A 27,816-nucleotide genomic window follows, 5' to 3' on the forward strand; every position below is an offset into this window, starting at 1 on the left:
TTCACATACACCACTAAGCTCCTTCTTCATTTGTTTTTCATATATTCTACTACTACTACTTAATAAGTATTTTTGTTTACATGCCTATTCCAAGAGCTCTGCAAAATTGACCAACTCTGCTTACAATTATTATCCTCATCTGGTATGGACTTTATACTGTAAAACATCCTCTCTTTCTTTAATATTTTGTTTGAATTATGAGATTCTTGTCTTGTGAGTATAAATTGAGTTTTAGTTTATCTATCAAAAGTTAGTTGAACATTTATGTATTTACTTTGGTTAATTGAAGTTTATGTTTTTGTTGGGGGAAAAGATAGTCAAATATATGAAATTCGACTGGACATGAAGTTTAAGAAATAAAGAGAGACTTTTGAATCATACGATCTTATCTGTGTAAATCGTGTGATCTTGAATGTTGGAATTAAAAACTTATTAAATATGAGAAAATATACTATTTTTGAGACAGACTAGAAAGGTTAGTAAGTCACTTAAACTAGGATAGAAAGATTAATTTTTTTTTTTGTGCTTATTAGATCTCTAAGGTCAAAGTTGTCATATTTCTGAATAGGGATGACAATGATGCGAGTTTTTGTCTCAATCCATAAATTTCATGCCATTCCTCCCTGGCACCCGCCCTGTCCTGCCCTACAAGCTAAAGTTTCTTTTATTATTTCCACTAAATTTCAAATTATAATAAGTTTGGCCCTACTAATTTGCATTTTTCTTTTGAGTTTGCAATAATGCATTTTATATGAGATATATCCTAGATACATGTGGTGTGGCATTATTGTTTTGGATATACTTAGATATTAACATTTGTTACAAGTGAAACTTTTGATTGATTATAAATTAGCAGCTACTAAAATTATAGAGTGTAATTGTTCTTGTCATATTAGTTATCTCACTATTAGGAGCTGTCACTGAACTTATGGTTTTAAAATTTGAACCACTTGATTATATGCAATTCACTGTACCCTTGAGAGCCTTAAGTTATTTACGCAGTTTCCAAATATATAAATTTTATTTCAAAAACTTTAAAAACAGTATACGAATTTTATTTCAAAAAACTTAAAGTTTCTGTTTTTGAATGCACAGTCAAAGTTTATAAATTTTAAAGATGTACAAAATTATTACTTTCGTTAACTCTGATCTCATGCTTCTCAGATGATCTCGGTTATTGTTATCATTGAGTACTCCCTCCATTTCAAATTATGTGATATAGTTTGAATCGCCATGGAAATTAAGAAATAAATGAAGACTTTTGAAATTCGTGGTCTTAAACATGTGTGTGTGGTTGTAAATCTTTTGAAACATGCCATAACATTTTGATTTCCACTTTACATACTGTCTTTCGTTTCCAAATTATATCAATCATGTGCTTTTTATGATTTTGCAGTATCCTTAGAGTAAAATGAGCACCTTAGATGTTGCCAGAGCAGAGCTTGCACTTGCAGTATTGTATTTGAACAAAGCAGAGGCAAGAGACAAGATATGCAGGGCTATACAATATGGTGCAAAATTCCTGAGTGATGGACAGCCTGGGACTGCTCAAAATGTCGATAAATCGACTAGTTTAGCAAGGAAGCTATTCCGTCTCTTCAAGGTCAGGATTGTGGTGTTGAAGTGTGTGACTATATCATCTAAATGCTTCAAGTTATTAGAGAGAGCACACTATTATTTACTTGAATTATGTCTTTCAACACATCCCCTCATGTGCGACCTGATCTTTCCCAGTCAAGAATCTAGAAAGACTTTATCATAATAGGTACCAATGAGACTCGATCTCATGATCTGCTTGCTTTGGTACCATGTTGAAATGTGTGACAATTTCATCTAAAAACTTAAATTGTTAGAGAGAGCACACTAATATTTACTTAAATTATGTCTTTCAACACACACCCTCACATGCGACCTGATCTTTCCTAGTCAAGAATCTAGAAAGTCTTTATCATAATGGGTAGCAATGAGACTCGATCCTTGGATTCGCTTACTCTGGTACCATGTTGAAGTGTGTGATCATTTCATCTAAAAGCTTAAATTGTTTGAGAGATCATCTCATGTTGAAATGCGTGATAATCTCTTTTATCTACTTAAATTATGTCTTTCAACACACCACCTCATGTGCGACCTGATCCCAAGGCCTTTGTCTAATTTGGTACCATGTTGAAGTGTGTGACTATTTTATCTAAAAACTTAAAACTTAAACTATTAGAGATAACACACTTTTAGTTATTTAATTATGTCTTTCGACAATGGATTTTCATGATAAGAGAAATTCTTCTTATAACCATAATATGGTCTGTTTTAAGGGTAGCAAAATTTCTATTCCGATTTCTCATTTCAACGTTCATACATTACGTCTCATTTTATTCTGCTGTGCTACAGTTTATCAATGATCTTCATGCTCTTATTAGCCCAAATGCCCCAGGAACCCCACTTCCACTCATCTTGTTGGGAAAGGTAAAGAATCTAACTATTTATTCTTTCGGTTTCTTGTTAGTTCTTGTATTTCCTTGCTAACAAACATCTTGATTTCAGTCGAAAAATGCATTACTATCAACTTACTTGTTTCTGGATCAATTTGTCTGGCTTGGAAGATCAGGCATTTACAAGGTACCAAATTACTTTGTATCATTAATCCCAGAATTTATTATGAAGATCGCGAAGGTGAAATATCCTCACGCTCTTTCTTTTGTTTATATAGAACAAAGAACAAACGGAGTTAATTGGCAGGATCTCTTTCTTTAGTTGGATGGGATCCTCAATTTGTACCGCCTTGGTGGAGGTAAGTTATTTATCCTCATTGGTAAATTGGATTTATCGCTCCTAATATTTAGTTTTATGCCATTAATTTTGTTCATTGTTACTTGCACCAGATTGGAGAACTTGGAAGGCTTTCATCATCGATGAAAAAGTTAGAAAAGGAACTAAAGAATACTGATAAATATAAGGTTTGACAATTTCAACCATTTTCGCTTGTTACTATTGAAAATTCTGCTTGTAGATTGTTCTCCATATCTGGTTAAATCTTCTATTGCAGAATGAGCAATATCGAAGTAAGCTTCAAAAGTCGAATGAGAGATCTCTAGCCCTGATTAAGGCAGGCACAGATATAGTGGTTGCTGTTGGATTACTTCAACTGGCACCCAAGAAAGTCACCCCTCGTGTAACGGGAGCCTTTGGATTCGTTAGCTCGCTGATTTCATGTTATCAGGTGTGTATTAATTCTTACTACAAGTTCTACACTCGTCTTTTCATCAATCACCTATGTTTCTTTAACCAAAAGTTAAGTAGACATGATTTAAAATGAAAAGATGAAAAAGTTACAAAGGGTGCACCCCAAGCTTTGGTTAAGTATTGAGGATGCAACATGTGACATGTCACATGCAAACCTGATTCTTTTTCATGGGCCAAGCACGTGGAAATTCTTTTTAATTTTGGGTGGCAGTGAGATTCGATCTCAAGACCTCTCTCTGCCTGCTCTGATACCACATTTAAGTGTGTAATCATCTCATCTAAAAGTTGAAGCTATTAGAGAGATCACACTTTTATTATTTAATGATATTCTCAATAATTTTTGCTCGTGCAGTTGCTTCCGTCACCGGCAAAGGACAAAGCGTCCTGATAAAGGTCTGATGCTGCTCAAGAATTTCCCAGATCACCAGAATAAGTTGTTATAAGTTTGTTATGTGCTCACTGGTTATAAGTTTTTTAGCAGTTTGTGCAACAAGTTGTGGTGGAATTACACCTTGTTTATTATATCTTTGATATTGCTACTGAACGTTATAATTATGTGTTTTTAAGTCTCATAGATCTTGTTATCAACGTTAAATAATAAAAGATTCTAAATTATATATACTAATATAGTGTAAAGAATTTGTATGCTATCAGTGTAATTGTTAAAGCAGAGTGTTATTCTATTTTTGAATAACATATATGGTATGGGTACAGTATTTGGTAATATCGTACTGAAAGTAGAGTATTCATTATATATTTTTTGGATAACATATCAAGTTACTCAAGGTACGGTATTCGGTAATATCGTACTTGTGTTTATTATATATTTTTTGGATAACATATCAGGTTACTACTTTTTTAATCATAGGTCTCTAGTTCGAGTTCAAGATATGAAAAAGTTCTTGGTTATGGTAGGAAGCGCTTCCCTCCGAATGGGTTTTACATGGCGCGAAATCGAAATAATTCAAGTTTCAATGCGAATATCGAACGCCAAAAAAAATTCAAACAAAAAAATAATAAAAGAATAACCAAGAAAATGATCAACTTTGTGATAAATTTTTTAAAAAAGAATAATAATAAGGGGCCCATAGTTTATTTTGTCCCACAAAAAATTCTAAGCTTATAAATAGCTCTTTTTCGTACAAAGAAAGACCCATCAAAAATATTATTAGTAAAAGAAAAGTTAATACTGTTCTATCTATCTCTCTTTGTTATTTAAGTTTTAGTATATTATTTTTATTTCATAATACGTTATTAGTACTGTCCTTTCATTTATTTTCAAATAAATTAAGTTTATATCTCATATATAATGAACACTTATGTATTTAGTTGCATGTTAATTTTTACTTATCTATTTAATTTTTAGTTAGTTCACTTGATAACTATTATTTAATATATCTGACTGTTATTACTTACTTAGTTATATTATTTTTGGTATACATAGAAGTTTCTTCTAGCTATTCTTATATTTTTAAATAATATAAAAATAATGTCATCATTATTTTATTTCTTGAATATCTTATGATACGTACTGTATAAATTTTTATTTATGCATATTATTGTCATAACTTATTTGATGTATCTTGTAATAAAATTAATGTTACTAATTATCACAATAAATAAAATAATACCTCAAAATTTAAAAATTAAATAAACACTTGATAAATGGATTTAATAAAGTCTAGGTTAAATTGTTTCAACGACATGTACGTAATATGTTAACAACATATTTTGTCAACTCTTAAATTAGCATAATCCTTTTGCAAATACATACAAATCAGAACTAAAGTAATTATTATTATGAAGGAAGCTTATCAAAACGCAAAAAATATATTGCTAGCTTATCCTTGACAAATTTATTAATTGCCTACTTAAATATATCATTGCCTCATCAATCACTCTTAATATTATGCAAAATTTGAAGCACCTTTTGAACTTTTGGTATTTGAGCAATCCGTAAAAAGTGGAGCTTAACTTTAAAAAAAAAAAAACCAGTAAAGTAGAGAAACAAAAAGTAGCAATTTTTTTTTTCTATTCTTGAGTGTATTTTTCAATCTAATGTATAATCTTTATACGCACAAAAATGGGGCAACGTGTAAATGTTAATATGATTAATTTAGCATATTTTATGTAGATTATTTGGTCTACTATTATAGTAAATCAATATCTATTGACGGACCAAGCAGAATGAGAATATGACAGAGCATTAAATATTAATAATCTAGTTAGTCGAAATTTTTCTTTCGTTTGCAATTGACTGGTGGAATTATCCAATTTTTTCTTTTGAGTTGTGAGCATAGCCACAAAAGCGTAATATAGTATATATGCAGTAAAATTCATGTACAAGTATGCATAGTAGCGATATCAAAATTAGCTTTTAAAAGAAACATACATTCTTCTAATGTAGAGAATAAACCCAACCTAGAGATGATTAGTTTGGTTAAAATTTCATATTGATAACGTGTTATGAAATGAGTATCAATGCTAAAATAACAAAAAAGATAATGTATATAGAATAAAGAAGAAAGATTAATGAGAAAATATAGTGTAGCATTGTTTTTTTTCACTTGTTCTTGTCTTGTCTCTTTGTTACATGAAAAATGATATATATATATATATATATACATACATGTACATACGTGGCACCAAGTATGTTGTATAGTCATTTATTTGACATGTATATACTTGGATGCCAAGTATATTGTATGGACATCTAATTTACAAAATATAGTTTATTGGGTATATATCTGTCTTACAACACAATGTATAATGTGTCTACTTTCATGTTACGACACAAAGTATATTGTGTTTACATGCATGTTACAATACAAAGTACATAGGCCTATTCAGGATCTCAAGAACATGGGGCACCATTATCTTCAAAATAGACATTTAATTCAATTATATAAAATTTACGGCGACAACAAGTTGATGAGCAAGGAGAAACCTTTATATAGTAATATATTAGCAAAAAACATCATTCACTTACAATTGTCCTCGGCGAGTTTTCATATTTTGAAAACGGTCAATAATGACATCATTACTTACATTTTAGTAATGTATTATGCTCTATATAGCAAACTAAACAACCATTCAAAAGATCTTCATCCACCTATTACGCAAATCATTCTTTATGTACTTCATTGATGATAATGTTATTTTCACGCTTGCGCTAGCAACAAGAATAATCAAAGTTAGCTTCAGAAGTAGATACACAAATGACCAAGTTTGATCTAGTTTTGTCTCTATCATCACTCTTGCAAGATCCTTGATTCCCTTCAAGTTGAGAAGTTTCCTATCACACTTTTGAGCATAGACAATAAAATCATCGAGTTGAAAATTGAGTTTCCGAAGCTCTTTATCACAAACTCACTTGGATAGTACTCGGCTAGTTTCATTATCCTATCCTTGTGAAAATTAGCAAATGAATCATCCGGACTCAAACTTGCCATACCGAGGAGTAAGTCACTAGTCATCACATCAAAACGATTATTAAGCTCTTGAAGTGCCAAATCAATGACGACATAAAATACTTCCACACGAAAGTTATGCAAATACAAAATATTAGACCTGTTACGCTTCAACTTTTCATTAGAGTAGTCTTCATCCATTTTGGGAATTGAAATACCATGTTTACCACAAAATAAGCTAACCTCATCCATCGATAGTCTCATTTATCCTCTCTCATCATTTGCAATCTTTTCTTTGAAAGGTCAAGCAATCCCATACCATTAATGATATCTTGATCTTTCTTTTGTAAAACTTTATTCAACTCATTTGTCAATAGCAACACCTTAAACATCAAGTGCAACATAAATACAAATTCAAATTCATAAATCTTGCTCAAAAGATTTTCTGCTGCAAATCTATCAAAATGATATGGACAATCACGCTTCATATCCTTAAACACATTAACAATTCAAGAAAAAAAAATCAAGAAGTTGTCCAAGGTTTTAATTAAAATGAGACCCCCAATGAGTATCACCTGGTCGTTGGAGGCCACGTTCTTGATTCAAACCTTGCCATGTATGAACTTCTCCAAATTTAAGCAACTCTTCCAACTTATCTTCTTGATCTTGTCGAAGTGAATTTATGTGTTCAAATGAAGCTTCAATAGAATTCAAAATATTAGTGAGAACATAAAAAAATTTATCCACATCCGAATTCTTTTTGGAAAGACCTACAAGTGTCAATTGCAATTGGTGAGCGAAACAGTGAATAAAATATGCAAATGACGTATCTTGTATAATCAAAGACTTGAGACAATTTATTTTCCCTTGCATATTACTAGCCCCATCATAACCTTGACCACGTATTTTGGATGTACATAATGAGTGATCCAAAAGCAAAGAATAATTTGCCTTTTTAATGATTTGGAAGATGTATCATTTACATGGACATTACCCAATAATTGTTCTATCACCATTCCACTTTTGTTGACATATCTCAAAATTAGAGTCATTTTCTCCTTATGAGAGACATCATTTGATTCATCAATTAATATTCCAAAATAATCATCGTCCAAGTCTTCAATGATAGTCTTAGTTGTTTCTTTAGCACAATCTTCACAATATCTTTTTGAATTATCGGACAAATCATCATATAATTTTGTCGAGCATTACCTAATTAATATTACTCTTCCCACATTAAAATTTATATCCCCATACCATTTTAAAAGTTCAAGAAAAGTACCTTTATATTCAAGACCTTCACTTTCATCATATCCACGAAATGAAAATCCCGATGTCAAGAGAAATATTGCTACGTCAATTGAGGCATTTAAACGCAACCGATAATCACTTTTTGCCTTTTCACTTTGCTTGTCAAAAGAAGATTGGATCGATTGTGGGTTTATCACATCTTGCATCCTATTGAAACATTTATGATGGATACTATTTACCTTACCAACATGTTGAAAGCGCAAGAGGGGGGTGAATTGCTATTTTTTTTTATTTTCTTCTTGTGAGTAGTTGACTTGAGAGGAACCTCAGTCGACTACAGATTGCAGACAAGTATGAATGGAATCGAAAATGCGTAAAGTAAACTTGACACAATAATTTTTATACTGGTTGGGATCCAATGTGGATCTTACGTTCAGTCCCCTTGGGTTGCAAGTGTGTTCTCTTCTAACCTTGGTAACTTTTGATGAGAGTACAAAGTTAAGTGTAACTTTACAGTTTACACTCTGTTTCTTTTCACTCTTCTATTTTGATATAACGCCTTACCAACAATTTTCCTCTCTTTTTTTTTTTTTTTTGTTTACACAGTAAAACTAAGTAATACAATGCTTATCAAAAGTAGAGTAGGGAGCGGTGAGATGATTCAGACTCGTTGTACTATCTTTTCACTTGCAGTGTGATGTCTTTATATAGGGTCGAGACTTGAATCTAGTCCTATGAAGAGATGGCAACCCAAGAGATTTGATCCTTGGAAAAAAAGGCAAGATATCCTTATTTTCCAAGAATAAAGATTAAGGCTTATTCATTGATTTAGCCTTAATAGCTTGCAGACAGCCGTTTGTGATCCTTTCCTTATGTCTCTACTTCAGTAACTTTCTTGATTGTATGTAGCCGTTGGAGATCCCTTCCTTTCTTATTTGATTCATTTTTGTAGTTTCCTTGAATTGTATGTAGTCGTTTGGAGATTCCTTCCTTTCTTGATTGATTTATTCTTGCAGCTTCCTTGATTTAATATGGCCGTTGGAGATCTAATCAAAATCTTACACTTTTCTGATTTATTGGCAGTTGATTTTTGATCTTCCTTGATTTGCAATCTTTCATGATTTGTGCATTTCAGATTTCAGCCTCCTTGATTGATGATCTTCAATCTTGCTGTGAGAATCTTCTTCTTATTTGATTCTTTCCTTTTTGATTTGTCCTGAAATAGTTAAGTTGATTATCATCAAAACTTTACACTAACACATGTTTTTTGAATCTTTCTAATGTTTTGTTCCAACACATAAAACCATCTCTTGTAAGTGAATCTCCAGCATTTTCACGACTTTCAAGTTCATTCTTGAACAAATAACAACATAAACAAAATGTCGTGTCTGCTTTAATGATATATTTCAACCATTGAGATCTTCTCTTAAATCAAGTTGATCCAAATTGACGCATTTTGTCTCCAATTTAGGGAAGATATAATCAACAGGTTGACATGTCTTTTTTTAATGTAATACCTCCTTATCGCATCTCGAATATTAGGACTATAAGCTGAAATAGGTATTTGGTCTTTGAGATCTTCTTCAAAAGATTTCAAATCAAGCATATTATCCATATTTAAAATTTAAAAAGAATTTATTTGTCTTTGAACTTCCGGAGATACTTGTGAACTCACAAATGGTTGAGTAGAGCTAAAACTTGGTTGACCATCTTTTGGTTTTGATAACTTGATGAGAAATTTATCCATTTGTGATTTGATGATTTGAATGTAAGAATTATTTTACCTACAAAATTAAATATTCACACTTCTATTCAATCCTATCAAAACAAAGTAATTTTTAAATTTTGTTTAGAACAAATAGCAAGTTTACTAATAAAAGAATCACAATTATTAGATAACTATTTTGAAATCAAGAAGTTCTTATAAATTTAAAATATTCAAGCAATCAAATAATGACACTACTTCATAAATAAATAAAACATATAAAACAAATGAAGTACATTAATAAATAAAATTGATTTTCTTTAGATAGCATACCTTGTTACTTGTTCTCAAATCTCACTTCTACTTCACCATGAACAACAAAGTGGAATGGAGCCAAAATAAGAACAATATGATGTCTTTACTCTTTTTCACCTTTTTGTTTAGGACTTTGAAAAGTTTAAAAAGTATAAGAAAAACATCAAAAGAAGAAAAGGAGAAAAAAGAAGTAAAGAGTATAAATTGTCTTTATTGACACTTCTAGCTTAGGGTGTAGAGATAGCTGATGCAATCTCAAAATATCGATATTTGAACCTCTTTTTACTTATAAATTATTAAAAACAATTATTAAAAGTGGCACATTTAGTTATATTAATTAAAACTATTAATGTGGATAAATAAATTTGAATCACAAATCTACAGGTCATGTACCTCCTATTTGGACATACTTACCAATACACTAAAATACCCCTTTTAATGTTGGGTTCACTTATACAAATTTAAGAAGACAATTAAAAAAAGTAGTAATACTACATTGGGGTTAGGAAGGAGAGGATGGGTGCAAGTGAACCCACTCCCCTTTATGTCTATATGCTTCTGACAAAGTATATTTATGCGGACATCCATTTTACAACAATATTAACATTGTCTATACACTAACTTATAAAAAAAAAAATTATCTATTCAAAATTTAAATATCCTTCCCAAAATTTCTGGTATCAGAGCTTGACAAATAATCATACATTTCAACAATACTTCAAATCATAGTTCCTCGAGAATTAATTTGAACTCAATTTAAAATAAGAACTTTCTCAAGAAAAATACTTCATTTAGATCCTGCAAATTTCATAAATAAAAGCTCTAAGCAAATCCTTAAAAAGAAGCGTATTTAGTCTCTCTCTCTCTCATGGTACAAGTTTTGTTTATTTCATATAACAATTAATTACATGGATAAGCCTTTTGTCAAACAGAAATGGCATAAATGAGACAAACTTTTAACGGATATCATAGATGAGCCTTTTCTCAAAGTTCGATGACATATTTGAGCATTTTCCCTATTTCGTTTGGGAAGCTTTGGCTCTTCATGTTCACTAAAGTAATTTAGTACATCTACTTACTCTATTTCTTACAAATTGAAAAGATTAGATTTCTTTCCTTTTTTCTAATACAAAGTAATTAATGTGAGGTGATGTATTTCTATTTTCTACTAACCAAACCTAATGATCTTTTAATTAGTTTAACGCAACATTATTTGTTAATTATTATGCACAATTAATTATTTATTTAATGTAAACTAAAATCTTACATAATAACTCTTAAAACTTTTTAAATTTGAAATCATTATTCTAAACACCCAAAAGAAACGAACTAAACCAACGAAAAAAATTATGTTTCGTTTGGGGAGCTTTAGCTCTTCATATTCACTAAAGGTAATTGAGTACATATGGTTAAGGTATCTCACTAGAATATATGAAACTAATTAGAAAAGTTAATGAATCACATTAGAAAGTTCACAATTTTGATTGGAATGCTTGTTTATTTCAGAAGTTTGAATTAATGAAAGGTGTTTGATGTTAGAACCAAGGTTAAATGCTCATGCTTATCATATTACTAGTCCTAGGAACGTGCGTTGCTCGTTTGTCCCCTGATTGACATTAGAAAAGTTAATGTAAATATATATAAGTAAATATATCATAGTGGAGCATATATAAATTCATTTCTAAGTTCAAAACTAAGTCATTATGTAAGTTTGACATAAGAATATAACTCTTCACAAAATATAATATGAAAATTTTGTGTAAGATGTTGGAGGTTTGATATTTTTAATGTTTCATAAAAAATAAACTTTTTATTATATCAGAGGAATTAATATATTTTAATTACTAAACATAAGTTTTAATAATCAAAAAATAAATTGGTTATTAAAAATATATGTATAAAGAAAAATATTACAAAATGTCTAGGTAGTGTAACATCAAATTTATAGAAAAAATTACAAGTTCAAACAGAAAAGAAAGAAAAGTAAATAAAGACATGGCATCTATAATAAAAGGCATCACATTAAAATATATAGACAAAAATATTGTCATATTGATTGAAGGAAAAAAGGATAAATATGCCCCTGAACTATCGTAAATGATATCTAAATACCCTTCGTTACACTTTTAGGACACTGATGCCCCTATCGTTCAAATTTTGGGTTGTATATACCTTTTGAATTAACGGAGAAACACGTGTCACAATCTTAACGGTCTTTCCAAAATTTATTTATTTTTTATCACTGATTAAAAAGCACACCCATAAACCCACCCAGATATGTATAACCCAAAAATAAACCCAAACAGACCCACACCCAAATAAACCCATTTTCCATTTCTTCATTGTTCCACCATCCAAACACCCTACGAAATAGATTGACACCGGAACTCCACCACACCACTGCAACTTCATCTTCACCGGCAAAGCCCCAAAAACAAAAAAGACCCACACATATTGTAAACCAAAACCTTCTCAGTATACATGTTCCTCTCTTGTGTAATCAATAAACCTGATAAAGGTAGCACAAACGTGAGCCAATAACAATATGTTTGATTTCGAGAAGGATAGGGGGAAAGATGAGAGAAAGGACAAAGAGATTTATCGGTTTATTTTGAACTCGTGAGGTATTAGTGAGAGATTTTAATTGAGAAATCATCACTAACTACCAAAATTGACAACACCCAGATGTTTATAACTTCGAATTTCAAGAAGGCAAAAAAAGGTTATAATTTTTGCGATTGTAAATCCATTCGAAGTTTTCTGATTCTATTCGCCGGTACTATTGGTGCAGCGATGAAGGAGAGACAGGTTCATGATGGTCAAGTTTCATGATGGTCGAAGGGTAACTCCATCGTTGATTTTTCCCGAAGCGAGGGAGGTTGATTTTAGTAGCAATTAGAGGTGGTTTTGTTGTGGAACTTCATCGGAGAAGTTGAGTCACGACGGTGTGGTGGAGTTACGGCGTGGGTTCGATGGGGTGTTATTGGTTGTTGATGGTTGGTGGAATAATGAAGAAATCGGAGTTTATTTAGGATTTGTTTTTTGGGTGGGGGTGGGTTTGGGTTATAGATATTCGGGTGTTATGGGTGGGTTTTTTAATTAGGGATAATAAATAAATAAATTTTGAATAGGCCGTTAAGATGTTGACACGTGTCTCTCCGTTAGTTCAAAGGGTATATACAATCCAAAATTTGGACGGTAGGTTCATCAGTGTCCTAAAAGTATAACGAAGGGTATCTAGATACCATTTACGATAGTTCGGGGGTATATTTATTTTTTTCCCTTGATTGAATTATATTTTGTTAGAAGTCGACTTGCTATAGGCAAAATGTTTCATATGTCCAAAAAAACTAAAATCGTAAAAAAAAACTGAAAAAAAAGCATGACTATATAAAAAATATAAATACACTATATTTCTTGAACTATATATTAAAGGGTCTGTATATTAAATATGAATTCTAATACAATAAATGTCACGATCCAGACCATCGTGATTGGCAGCCACACTAACCCTCTGGTGGGAGAACCATTACTACAACCCAAACTAACAAACTCAATAAAAAACTAAGATATTTAAAGATATGGAAGCAGTTTTAAATGCAGAAATTATATAGGGTTCCCATAACAAAAGTTTTAAATAAACTAGCCAAACTAATGCAGAAAAACAACCCCTAGAACATGAAAGTCAATGTACCAAAACTCTACTAACGACAAGTGTAAGAACAAGGGGTACAACCCCGAAACTAAACAAACACCTTAAACAAATAGTCTAAATCCGAAAATAGTGGACTTAAACAAGAAAGATCCATGGCATCCTGAAAGAACTGGTTCACCCTTGAATCCGGTCACGCTCAATAGTCATTTAGCTGAGGTTTATCAATAGCCACCTGAAGATGCCCTGTACTCAACAAAGAACAAGCAAGTGCAGTATCAGTACAAAACCACACATAACCACAGTGTACTGGTAGGATCACGCGGCTATCCCAATAAGTGTAACATACATTAGTCAATACAACAATATAATCACATTCACATATTGAACATATACAATATCATCAACATATACGAACAATGAACAACTTCACGAATCTCACATATCACAGTTATATCAATTTAGAGCAACATACTGTTTTCCAATATCAATCATCATTAGATATGAACGAACTCATCACAAGTAGGTACACAACACAATTCAATGGTCCTCTCACAAAATCCAATTCAATGGTCCTCTCATGGAGCCCACACCCAAACTGTTAGCATACCAGAACGTGGTACCCGATCCAATGTTTATGCCGGAACGTGGCAATCGATCCCATATTTATGTCAGAACGTGGCAACCGATCCAAGTTAGTTATGTCGAAACGTGGCAACCGATCCATTCAACACATTGTTGACACCCAATTTTGACGATCCGAAATATAAATTAATCATCGAGCTCCTTCAATTTCAAACGATTTAAAATAATTAGTTTTAAAAATAAATAGTAATATAATATAGTTTACAAGTCATTTTAAATAGTTTGTCATTTTTTATAAATTTTAGATAATATATATGCTTTATATAATTATATATAATTAGTATATTTTATAAATATTCAAAAAATCATCTCAAAAAGATTTTATTTGAATTAGTTAGTTTAAAATTATGGTTATAATTTTAAATTATCTAGTTTATAGTTAAATTAATTATTTTATTTTGTTAAGATTAAGAAGCTCGTAAATTAATTCTTAATTAATTTTGGCTATGTTTTTAATTCCAATTGACTATAATTTAAATTCATATGGTCAAATCTTAAATTTGATTCCCAACCACAATTTTGTTTTATCCTAAACCCACTTCTTTAAGACCAAGTTTTGGGTCTGTTGGTATCCAGCAACCCGTTACTGCCTCTTTCTCCAAACACATTAGCCCAATCAACAAATACTAATCAGCAGCCCACTCCAATTTCAATATACCCACAATAACCCAACACATTCCTTTTTACAACAACAATACTCACATACGTTCAACCCACAATACACGCATACAATACCAGTACGCGACCCCTGCATCTTCTTCTTCCTTCACGAAACCAGACGACTCCACCCCGTTCTTCTTCTTTCAGACGCAACTCAGAAATCCCAGCAAAACCGGAAATCTCATCCAACTACCCTGCAGAGCCCATAACTTAGCAGCCTAATCGATCGCGTCGCTGTCCCTCTTCCCCTTTTTCAAAAATTTTCAAAATCCTTTCACTGTTGATTTGGGAAAGGAGGAAAGAAATTCGAAATTTTTGTTTGAATTTCTCAAACGGATTTCCCTCCTAAATCCCCTGAACTTTCCCTATAAATAGTTCCCCATGTTCAAGGGATGAGGGAAGGGTTTTTTTTTAGTTTGGGTTCTTTGGCAAATACTCGTTTACATATAAGAAATTTCAAAGCTATTTTCTAATTCTAAGCTCTGAAAAAAGTTTCATCTGAAGTCACTTCGAATTTCTTGGTTTGCTGCTCGAGTCGAAGTTGTGTGAAAAGTTGCTCTCTTTCTAGCTCGTTGTTGTCCAGTCGTTGCTCCGAAAAAGGTATACTTCCTTATTTTGTTATTAAGTCATATTCTGGATTGTAATTTTAGTTCACTGTTCAGCAATTTATTTGATTTAGGGCTTTGTTGCTTTGGCTACGTATGTTTATATTAGCTTTCAAGGGATATACACTCTTTTCCTCTGTTTGTTTGGATTCAAAATGATTTGTATGTGATATCTTCTCATCCTTATACTTTGTTTACAACTTCATTCGTCAACTTTTGGCTAGTTATTCTTAGTACTATTGGGTTTTCATATGTTAGAATTTAATTGTGTTGATAATTTTAGTTGAGAATGTTCTTCCCTTGTGTCTACTGTTATGAAGTATTATGATATTAACATAAATATTTTAGCGGGTATTTCTATCTATAAATGACGAATCGACCTTAATGCAAACTTAGCTATTGCCCTCTTCTTTTACCAATTCTGATATGCTCTTCTATAATATTTCCAATTTAAATTTTGCACTATGGTTCAAGGTCATACAAGCCTCGATTTATTTCCGATTTTTCCTTTCATGGTCTACTACTTTTGGCTGCCCAGATTTTACCTTTACATCCATGATCAGCTTGTCTTAATAAATTGTACATAACAAGGCATATTAGTTTGTAGTTTGTTGCTATCATGATTATAGATCAGGTCATGTTCAAGTGTAAATTTCTGCACGAAAGGGTGAATCTATTTATCTTGGTGTTGAGAATTTACAACAGCTTCCCTTTCTCTGTCTATTAGCAATGGTTAAAAGCTTGCTTGTTAATCTCTTGTTGATTAGGTTTATTATGGAAACTATAGAATAAAGACAAGAACAAAGAATAAAAATGTTGTTTGCTACGGATTAGTGGAAGGTAGCTCCGTCCTAATCACTTTGATCTATGGAACCATTGACAGGTTGATGTTGGCTAGGTTATTTTGCTTTTACTGTGTTGTTAGCATTTATATATAACTAGTATAAAAGCATGTTGACCTAGTAAGCTGGACATTGGATATTGGTCTAGTTGTTTTCACTATGAAATTACTCCAAAGCCCCTTTCTGTTTACATGATATTAATTAACATGTGTGCTAGTTGAGTGTCATCATTTTTGTGCTAATGAGTGTTTGCTAACACTCCGAAAGGCCAGATTTCTTGTTTTCATAGAAATTTTCAATTTTGATCCCTTAACATGTGACATGAATTGTTATTATCATTTTGTTACATGTGATACCATCCGAGTCTTCTTGGACTTCATCATTCCCTCCCTTCCTGTGTTTTGTTAGCACTCATTTGGCTTAATTTCCAATTACCTATATATGCTTAATTCCCTGGAAATGGTATCCATGACCAAATGGTTCTTAAAATAGTAGCATGAAACAATTATTTGTTAATTGTTTAGTCTCATGTGATTATGTTCATATTAGAGTATTGTAATCTTATTTGAAGAGTATGACTATGGCTCTAGTTAAATATGTTAATCTATCTTAAGGCCTTGTGCTAGTTTTTAATAATTTGCCTTAGCCTCTGCTTCTGAAAACAAAAGAGTCGATATTTTGTCTTAGCTTAGTTGTGTTCCTTTCATGCCATAGCTACTGTTTTCCACCCAATCTCGATTTTAGCGTCTTTTTTAGAGCAAGGTCGACCGTGCGGTTTCATCTTATATTGGTTAGCATGAGCATAATATTCATTTGTCCAAGCTTTTAATTCTCATTGCGTTGCTACCGAAAATTGCCGGCATTGTGAGATTGGTTTGTATTTTGCGGTTATATGTCCCTCTTTTGTCTTAACTTGATTTTTGTACCGATACGCTAGTTAGCTTGGGTTTATGTTCATTTCTTTTCAATAAAAAGTATTTAATTTGCTTTGTTATTGATGACCTGATGTATATTTCATTTTGTTTAAACATTGTTTTCAACTCATTCGTCACTATTTAGCATAACTTAATTTGATCAAGTCCATGTTATGATTCATGCCCCACTGCCTCAACTGTATGCCATGGTTGCTATATACATATATATGTTTCCAGCACCTATAATTGTTCTTAAATCAATACATGCTTAATGTAATATATTAATGCATGTATTATAGTTCATTAGATGCTTCTTGTAATGTGTCTCTCACCATAGCCGTGAATAATTATGAATTGTGTAAATTACCATTCTAATTCTTATCGTTTTATTTTTCCTGCATGAATCTCTTGTTCTGAGTCCAATTTGGAACTCTCTTCTTCACTCCTTGCATCCCGAGCTGGGTTGAAACCCATCACTCATCTTTTTTATCGAATCGGCTGTCATCATGTTCGAGTTTTGAAAGCGGATGAACAGGGGTACAATGCTATAGTCGAAACACAAGCCTCCAAAAGTCCTAAGATGGACAATATACATTCAATAGGTTGTATACATGCCGTATACAACTGATATATAAGCTAAAAATGCGAAAATACAGAGATAAGGTAAAATACAAAAGTTCGGGAGCAGGAGATACATGGAAAGAGTTGATATACATGTCGATATACACTGATCTACAGCCGGTGTATACAAAAAGGGGATTGGTTTAAAGGCCAAAGTTTGCAGCAAAATTGGCCCAAAAAGGGCCCAATTTCATTATCTCTTTTACTCTTCTAATTGTTTGATTATGTTTTGGCTAATCTTATTTAACTCTAACTTTAAATAACTTAATTAGATTCTCCGAAAAGACGAGTCATTTTCTTTGTGTTGGTTTATTTTTACTACATTTCACTTGTTGTGTTCACTTATTTTATTAATCAAATATTGGTCGAATTTTGTATTTTAATTAAGTTAAATCGATCTTTGTTCTTAAAAAGATATGTCTTAAGGCCTCTTCACTTGATCACATTTTATTTTAAAGTGGTTTTAAGTTAAGTATTTTTCTCAAATGAACTAAAAAATGTTCTCTTTCTACTTGGTCATTTTCTCAAAAAGGTTAGTTGAAACTTTAATTCTTCAATTAATTTAAAATGGCTCCATGCTTAAATTAACCAATTTGGTTTAAATTATTATTAAAATAGTTCATCAAATAAATTCTAATTAATCTAATTTTATTAATATTCTAATCTTGTATTTCGAGTCAAATGTTTCAGTTTGAATCCTTTTCTCTAAAAAATAAAAATAAAATGTGTCATTTATTTAATTATTTTCTCAAAGTTAATCAAATATTAAATTATTATTTTTTATGTTAAATCATTTTCTAAAAATAGTCAAAAAATATATTTTAGTCAAGTCGCAGGTCAACCGCATGTTAGCGGATACTTAGAATGCTTAAACCCTTCTCGAAGTGTAAATTGAACCCCGAACCCTCTTTGGTATTTTCAAATTATTTTTTCTGTTTAAATCTTTGAAAATTATAAGTTTTCTTAATTTCTTTAAAAAATTAAGTGGCGACTCTTTTCTAAATATTTTTCTCAAATTGTTTTATACTTAGAACATATCAAAAAAGTGATTTTTCTGAAGGATAGTAAAATCACGGCATAACACACACCACAATCACAATCACAAGTATATCCTCAAGATCATACATTTAAGTCGTGATTTCATTGTAACCATCATTCATCTATCTCATTTACAACAAGTATGATCAATAATGCAACATTCATATACATACATGTATCATAATGAAGCAAGAACAAATATACATCACACAATCATAGAATCACAACCATCACCTACATCGAATCCAAGCTTGAATCCCCTAAGCACTTGAATCTTCCTTTTCCGGATTCTTCCCGCTTGTTCGTGGTCTAAAACATACAATTAACACAATGATCAATAAACGAGACCTAATTACCCGGATTATAATCAACATTATCAACCCTAGGCCAACCCAAGATCCCAATATCCAAATTAGGGTTTCTTCCACCATAGAATCTATAACAAACACACACCCCCCCACCGCCCCATCAATATTCACCTATTCTATTATGTTCTACAGATCAAAAAATGGATTCGGGGAGTGAAAAGTTTACCTTTAGCCTCAAGAATGGTGAAAAATGAATAGGAGTCGCTTGTGGTTCGTTCCTTAGCTCTCAAAGTAAAAAAAGTGCAGAATAAAGACGTTTTGGGGTTTATTTACGACCTTAAGTCACGTCTAACCCGCCACAACGGCCCTCACCCTGATACAACGACCCCGCCTTGGCGGAAGAAATCTCGCCCCAGCGACTTGCACGAAACCAGTGAGCTATTTTAATAATTGGGAAAATGCATAAGTACCCCCCTCCCCCAGCAAAAATGCCCGAAATTCCAGAGACACACCTAACATTTACTAAGGTCCTATTACCCCCCCCCCCCCCCCCCCCCCGAACATATTTTATATGTAATATTCTACCCCTTTTTGGCCTACGTGGCACTATCTTGTGGGCCTAGCGCATGTTGACAATTTTTTCAAGGATAGTGCCACGTAGGCCAAAAAGGGGTAGAATATTATAGATAAATTAAGTTCAGGGGGGTAATAAGACCTTAGTAAAGGTTATGTGTGTCTCTGGGATTTCGGGCATAGGCTGGGGGGTACTTATGCATTTTCCCTTAATAATTCCAAGAATTTCACAACATACCCTTACCCAATGACGCTCAGAAAAATACCATTCACGCTAAGATCAATTCCGAGAATTCTATTCACCCAAATTCAATTTCGTAAAGTCATACGGATTCCTTAACGACTTATCTAACTACTCATGTAATCAAATTCATAAATAAGTCACCCGATTGTTACCAGATTTTCCTACACCTTATTGACTCCGTTTTCGTCCAAATCTGGACTAGGTTAGGAAATTTCAAGTTACTACCAAAACGTTTTTTGACCCCAATTCTTTCCCCATTGGCTTTTCCCTAACGACGGAATCAAGTCGTTACAATAAATACCAATTTACCCATCACTCGTCTCCGAGTGATCAACTAGGAAAGACTGGTTAAAGTAAGGGTAGAGTAGTACCTGAATCGCTGAACAACTGGGGATACTTGTCTCGCATGTCCTTAGCTTTCAGACATCGCGATCAAGAATTTCAATCGGTTCTTCCTTAAATAGAAAGTTTTGTTTAACAAAACTGAGTCTCACTTTATGATATAATCTCCGTCCCCAAACCAACCAATTGAATACCTACATCTCTTTCCATACAATGCCTCAACGAAGTCATCACAATACTCAAGTGATAATTATTGTTGTATGTACACTTAACTAATAACAAAGTTATTCTCAATAACCACCAAAGTTGATCGTACACATGTCTGCAACATGTTATCAAGGACTTCCACACAAACATCAGGACGAATCCTTTCTCACATAACCATGATAAAATTCTAAATCAATACTCGCTACAATTAGAGGTGGACCTGAACCAACCAACACACACTCATAATACTCAAACAATCATAGTTTTTATCATCATCTCCTTCTCACAACATAAATTTCCATGAGCTTAAGTTATAACAAATTTGATCTTTAGAAATCAGATACTCATCGAGGTATATGTCCAAGCATACAATCCCTCCAACAACACTATCGAAATGCTAGATTTAGTAATTGTAGATTACCTCTTAAGAACAGTAGAATTGGACCCAATGATCCCCACATTCAACCACACATAATCGATACATGACCTCGACGACAAGATGAATATTAAGATTGTCGGACAACCACAAAATCGCATGGTAGCTCTTCTAGAAATTCTCATAAGAAGGGTGGTACATGTAGAACCACTAATTAATTTAACAAATCCAAGACAACACCAAATATGTCATTTGGAATAACCAAATCTTCCCAATCTTCCCACTCCATCAAGGAAACATCACAGGATTGGCACCCCTGATCCACCACTAGGGATCCACCCACATAAGTGAAAACACACTAGAGCATAGCTAGTGAATCATACTCACAACACTAACAACCATCATAAACACTCCGACCTTTTACCTTATTATAAACCAACACTTGTAAAAAAATGAAACCTTTCTTAGGTACTTAACAATCAATAGTATTAAACTTACCACTCACCCCAGGAGTAAGTCCTTTCAAATGCTCAATACCGAATACAATTGATCATTTATCACCTTGTCAATTCGTACCTTGACAAAATACATCACCACGAATGTAGACCCACAATGAAAAATCTAAATTGTAATTTCCACCATATAACACAATCCCTTTCTCTATCAACATTAGCTTGTACCTTGAAGATTTTTATGAATTCATGGATCTCTGTTTATCATTGATTGCATCTCCATCGATCTTACCATATATTTCACTAAAATTTCAATCGAAGCACTTGTCATCACACTCAAGCTAATGTCCGCACACTCTTTTCTCAAGTCTTTTTCGATAGTTTTTGACCAATATGAATGACTTGTGACACTATTACCATAGTCACAACAAAACGAATGAAATCACATGCCTCTGAACCCAATTATCTACCCCTCTGAAGATATCTATTTAGCCTTTGCAATCAATTAAAATAGTCTTGCTCTAGCCTCTCTCTAAAGGCTGTACTACATCCCACTATTTTTCTTCATCATGACCCTAGCTCTTTTAAATTCTATTCGACAGGTGTCCCACCATCTCTTAAAACTTTTCATACAACCACGTTACTTACCAAAAATTAGAAAGCCACAACCTTAGATACTCGCAAGTCTTAATTATTGTACAAATTTCGCTTAACCAACAATCTTATTATATATTTGCATCCGTCACAATCTATCACGAACTCTTATTACCATTACGCTCAGTCAGCCTTGAAAGTCAACCTCTTCATCAACACGACGCCTCAAACTCAGGTAAATTCATCAAATTCAATGGACTAACCTAATTTTATACACATTTACTTACTAAACTGTTCAATTACCTTCAACCAAGTATACTCAATGGGACTTTCTTTATCCATAAGCTTGTCATTTCGATATCAATCCATCCATTTATGGCTTAAGATAAAATCACTAGTCCTCATATTACCCTCTTTCTTCTTAACAAACAAGACAGGAGAACCCCACGGGGAAGCACTAGGACAGATGAAACCTTTATCAAGAAGCCCTTGGATTTGAGCTTTAAGCTCTCTCAATTCTGACACCACCATAATAGACTCAATAGAGGGGGATTCGACCTCAACATCTCGAATATGAGCCAATTACGCCAAACAATCCTGCCCCACCAGTTTCCTAGCCCGAATGGAGGATATGATCGCTTAGGCTTGTACACCCCTTCTCACTCTAATCTTTCCCTACCGGGGATCTCTAGAGTTATCGACTTAGTATTACAATTAAGTCCATTATAATAAGGGGACAACCAAGTCATGCCTAAGATTATATAAAGTCAGTCATATCTAGCATAACCAAATCAACCCAAATCTAAAAATCCATAACCACAACAGGACTACATGATACACATGGGTGACTATGATTGACTCTTAAACTGGGGTAGAAACATAGATGGGGGCATCAAGTTTATCACAAACCACATCAAATCCCAAGACAATTAAACTGACACACACGAATAAGTAGAACCCGAATCAAACAAAACAATAGCCATCCGGGCACAGATAAGAGTAGCTCTTGTGACCACTGCGTCACACCCTCAAACTCGGTCTTATCCGAAAAAACATAAAACTAAGTCATGTCCTCTTGACGGGCAATCTCTTTGCCTGGCTGCACTACTCCTCTACCTGTATTAACATTTCTCCGACCTCCACAGCCTCGCTGATTTCCTCATCATATACCCAGATTCTCCACAATTTTAACACACCTTATAACTTACATTCGATTGTTGAACACTAATTTAGATCGTGGGGGTTAGTTCAAGTACGATTCTAGGTCCATAATTGTGTCTAGGGGATAACATGAGAGACAAGGCTGAGATTTTGTATCTCCCTGTCCCGCTCTGGCGGGAGAAATCCTGCACTGGCGGCCTCGCCTTGGCGGGAAAATCTCCGCCCAGCGGCCATAACTAAAACAGAATCCATGCCAACAATTTTTCTGGGGTTCTTTTCTTTCCCAATTTCCCCCAAAGGTTCCCAGCTATAAAACATGCATTTTTAGAGTACTCAATCCCCTTAGCTAGGATAATTGTTGCCTACCCAGAGTCAACCTAACGATACACATTCCAAAATCCCTTTATGTTACTTCAACACTACAACATCCTCGTCCCCAGGATATACCCAGACTCTCACACGGTTATCAGTAGGTCCCAACGCACTTCCAGATTTCTCTCTTACGAACCACATAATCTCGTGATGACTTTCTTTTCACAACAAGTTTCACGACACTTGAGCAGTTACAACTTGCAGACAAGTCCAAATTCTTTAATTAGTTCGTTCCATAGACGACCATTACTGATAATTTATGTCTTATAGGCCCCCTAAGGCCAGATACCAATTGGAACCTTCTAAGTTCCAATTAACTTGCTTGTGTCCCTTCAGTCGGGACTACGTCATCTAGTTCACTTCGTTGAGATACCAATTGGACTCAACTTATACCACAAGCGACAATAGTAGCTAGAAAGCCCCACAAAATAACTAATTTCAATCATAGAACTTGGTCGAACCCAAATCTTAACCGCCTCAATCTTTAACTGATGGCAACCCATCCCCAGACCTTAAATCAATCTTAGAGAAAATCGATGCACCTTGCAATTGGTTAAAAAGGTCATCTATCCGAGGCAATGTATACTTGTTCTGAATGGTGATCATATTCAACTGTCGGTAGTCTATATACATCCTCTCTTGCTAGTGATGGTGTTACCGCTGTTGTTGCTCTAGCTCAGACCATAGAGTGAAGAAGGAAAGATACTAATTTGTATCACACAGATGCCAATTGGATTCAAGTAATAGCACGAAGGAGTAGAAATAAGTGAGTTTTTTCCTAAAGTCCTATAGCCTCTCGAAGAAAAGTACGGACGTCTTTGTACCGTTCTGTAAGACTTTACTAAACTCGTTTTGGTACAATGAGGTCAACAAACCTAGGGCTCTGATACCAACTTTGTCACGAACCAGACCATTGTGATTGACACTCACACTAACCCTCCGGTGGGAAAACCATTACTACAACCAAACTAACAAACTCAACCAATAACTAAGACATTTAAAGATACATAATTAGTTTTAAATGCAGAAATTATATAGAGTTCCCATAAACACCAAAGGTTTTAAATAAACTAGCCAGACTAATGCGGAAGAACAACCCCTAGAACCTGAAAGTCAATGTACCAAAAGTCTACTTGCGACAAGTCTAAGAGCAAAGGGTACAACCCCGACACTAAACAAACACCTTAAACAAATAGTCTGAGTCCGAAAAGAGTGGACTTAAAAACGAAAGATCCATGGCAGCCTGAAAGAACTGGCTCACCCTTGAATCCGGTCACGCTCAATAGTCATTAAACTGAGGTCTATCAATAGCCGCCTGAAGATGCCCTGTACTCAACAAAGAACAAACAAGTGCAATATCAGTACACAACCACACACAATCACAATGTACTGGTAGGATCACGCGACTATCCCAAAAAGTGTAACATATATTAGTCAATACAACAATATAATCACATACACATATTGAACATATAAAATATCATCAACATATACGAACAATGAACAACTTCACGAATCTCGCATATCACAGTTATATCAATTTAAAGCAACATATTGTTTTCCAATATCAATTATCATTAGATATGAACGAACTCATAACAAGTAGATACACAACACAATTCAATGGTCCTCTCACAGAACCCAATTCAATGGTCCTCTCATGGAACCCACACCCAAACTGTTAGCATACCGAAACGTGGTATTCGATCCAATGTTTATGCCGGAACGTGGCAACCAATCTCATATTTATGCCGAAAAGAGGCAACCGATCCCATGTTTATGTCAGAACGTGGCAACCAATCTCATATTTATGCCGAAACGTGGTAACCGATCCAAGTTAGTTATGCCAGAACGTGGCAACCGATTCATTCAACACACCGCAATCACAATCACAAGTATATCCTTAAGATCATATATTTAAGTCATGATTTCATTGTAACCATCATTCATCTATCTCATTTACAACAAGTGTGATCAATAATGCAACATTCGTATACATACATGTATCATAATGAAGCAAGAACAAATATACATCACACAATCATAGAATCACAATCATCACCTACGTCGAATCCAAGCTTGAATCCCCTCTGGCACTTGAATCTTCCCTTTCCGAATTCTTCCCGCTTGTTCATGGTCTAAAACATACAATTAACGCAAGGATCAATAAACGAGACCTAATTACCCAGATTATAATCAGCATTATCAACCCTAGGCCAACCCAAGATCCCAATACCCAAATTAGGGTTTCTTTCACCATAGAATCTATAACAAAACCCTCCCCTATCAATATTCACCCATTCTATTACGTTCTACGGATCGAAAAATAGATTCGGGGAGTGAAAAGCTTACATTTAGCCTCAAGAATGGTGAAAAACGAGTAAGAGTCGCCTGTGGTTCATTCCTTAGCTCTCAAAGTCGAAAAGTGCAGAATAAAGACATTTTGGGGTTTATTTACGACCTTAAGTCCCATCAACCCGCCACAGCGACCCTCACCCCGCTGCAGCGACCCCGCCCTGGCGACAGAAATCTCGCCCCAGCGGCTTGCACGGAACCAGTGAGCTATTTTAATAATTCCAAGACCCCCATTTTACAACACACCCTTACCCAACAACGCTAAAAAAATATTGTTCACTCTAAGATCAATTTCGGGAGTTCTATTCACCCGAATTCAATTCTGTAAAGTCGTACGGATTCCTTAACAACTTATCTAACTACTCATGTAATCAAATTCATAAATAAGTCACCCGATTGCTACCAGATTTTCCTACACCTTACTGGCTCTGTTTTCATCCAAATCTGGATTAGGTTAGGAAATTCCAAGTTACTACCAAAAAGTTTTTTTACCCCAATTCTTTCCCCATTAGCTTTTCCCTAACGACGGAATCAGATCATTACAATAAAATTCAATGTAGCATTGTCGTCTTTTTACTTTACATTATTTTTTATTTTATTTTTACTTTTGCACTAATTTTTGCACCTTTCTGTAATAGTTAAGTACATGAATTTTCTAAACATTTGAGACTACATATAAAAAGAAAAAAGTATAAACATGTTGTTTTAAAAAGATAAATGACTATCAAACAACGAAGAAGACATAACAATAAATATTTATCAAAGACTTTTATGGGCCTAGTTGTGAAAATATTCTGCGGAATTTAACATGTTTGCCCTCAAAACAATTAATTATAAATATAACAGGGGATTAACTTTATTATATTTATATCCTAAAGATAGAAGAAATGAAGAATACAAAAGTATAGTAATCAATTACAAAGTTATATTTAAAAACTCAAAAAGATGGAGATATGAAAAATAAAAATTCACTTACAACTTCATATTGGAGAATATTCATCTTGTAACTTCAAACATATACATTTTAAAAATGAAATTACAAATACAAAGGAAAAAATATCACATGAGCAAGCTTAGCATAAGGCTACCAATGAAAATAGAAAAATTCTAAGACAGTCTCTTTTTATTGATAATGCAAATTGAAACAAAGCTATAGTAATAAACATTCAACCTTGGACCATAAAAAAAGAGTTAAAAATCTTGGAAGACAAGTTAACAGTAATCTCGACAAATAAGTAAAAAAACCAAATACATCAAACTTCGATATTCTAGTAATTGAAGTGTTATTCATCCCTATAATCACATTATACCTTATAATTTTGACACAAATCGTCTTGTCTTGAAATTTTCTTCACTTGATCAAAGCTTCTCTAGTCTTCCACAAACAAAAATTGTATCACATATAAATCTTTGTATGTAAATACTATTGAAAGATTTGTATTTATAGAAAAAATATAGCTTTGGAATATGAAGATTCACTTACAAAGTTGAAAGGTCAAGTGTTACAACAAATTAAAGACAAATATTAATTAAGAACATAAACTAATTTGAAAGATGAAACATGTACATGTATTTATTTAATTTACATACTTCAAATACAACTATTTGACTTTTCCGAGGCATGACATACTAATTACCTAAGTGAACTTGATTTAGATTTCAAAAGATACAATTTCCAAATACTACTATATTAAGATATTTAAATTAACTAAGAGAAGTGGAAAAGGCTTAGTTAATTTTCATTCAGAATAAATGTAATACTTTCTTATGATTATTTTTATTTTTTAAGTTTTGACTTAATATCTCCTCATTTTTTAAATTTATAATAATAATAATAATATAATATAATATAATATAATATAATATAATATAACATAATATAAGGAGATAAGCTGAAAAGTGAAAAGGTTACCAGTAGTGAATAGAATAAGAAAAAA

At 33.2% G+C, this 27,816-nt stretch overlaps 2 protein-coding genes across 6 annotated transcripts in view; one reads left to right on the forward strand and one right to left on the reverse strand.

Annotated features, from left to right (window-relative positions):
- Positions 1 to 27,816, reverse strand: part of LOC125839081 (actin-depolymerizing factor 10-like) — an 858,671-nt gene that overhangs the window by 437,649 nt on the left and 393,206 nt on the right. The window lies entirely within an intron of this gene.
- Positions 1,400 to 27,816, forward strand: part of LOC125839078 (peroxisomal membrane protein 11C-like) — a 485,045-nt gene continuing 458,628 nt past the window's right edge. For both annotated transcript variants that reach the window (XM_049518056.1, XM_049518055.1), the window contains exons 1-7: positions 1,400 to 1,603; positions 2,386 to 2,460; positions 2,539 to 2,613; positions 2,705 to 2,785; positions 2,877 to 2,951; positions 3,041 to 3,214; positions 3,590 to 3,649. In XM_049518056.1, coding sequence (XP_049374013.1) covers positions 1,412 to 1,603; positions 2,386 to 2,460; positions 2,539 to 2,613; positions 2,705 to 2,785; positions 2,877 to 2,951; positions 3,041 to 3,214; positions 3,590 to 3,625 — 708 coding nt within the window. In that variant the 5' untranslated portion in view covers positions 1,400 to 1,411 and the 3' untranslated portion in view covers positions 3,626 to 3,649. The remainder of the gene's footprint in view (positions 1,604 to 2,385; positions 2,461 to 2,538; positions 2,614 to 2,704; positions 2,786 to 2,876; positions 2,952 to 3,040; positions 3,215 to 3,589; positions 3,650 to 27,816) is intronic.

This window comes from Solanum verrucosum, unplaced genomic scaffold (genome assembly GCF_900185275.1).
Source record: "Solanum verrucosum unplaced genomic scaffold, falcon-dt-bn FXZP01000163.1, whole genome shotgun sequence".
In the NCBI taxonomy this organism is placed as follows: Eukaryota; Viridiplantae; Streptophyta; class Magnoliopsida; order Solanales; family Solanaceae; genus Solanum; species Solanum verrucosum.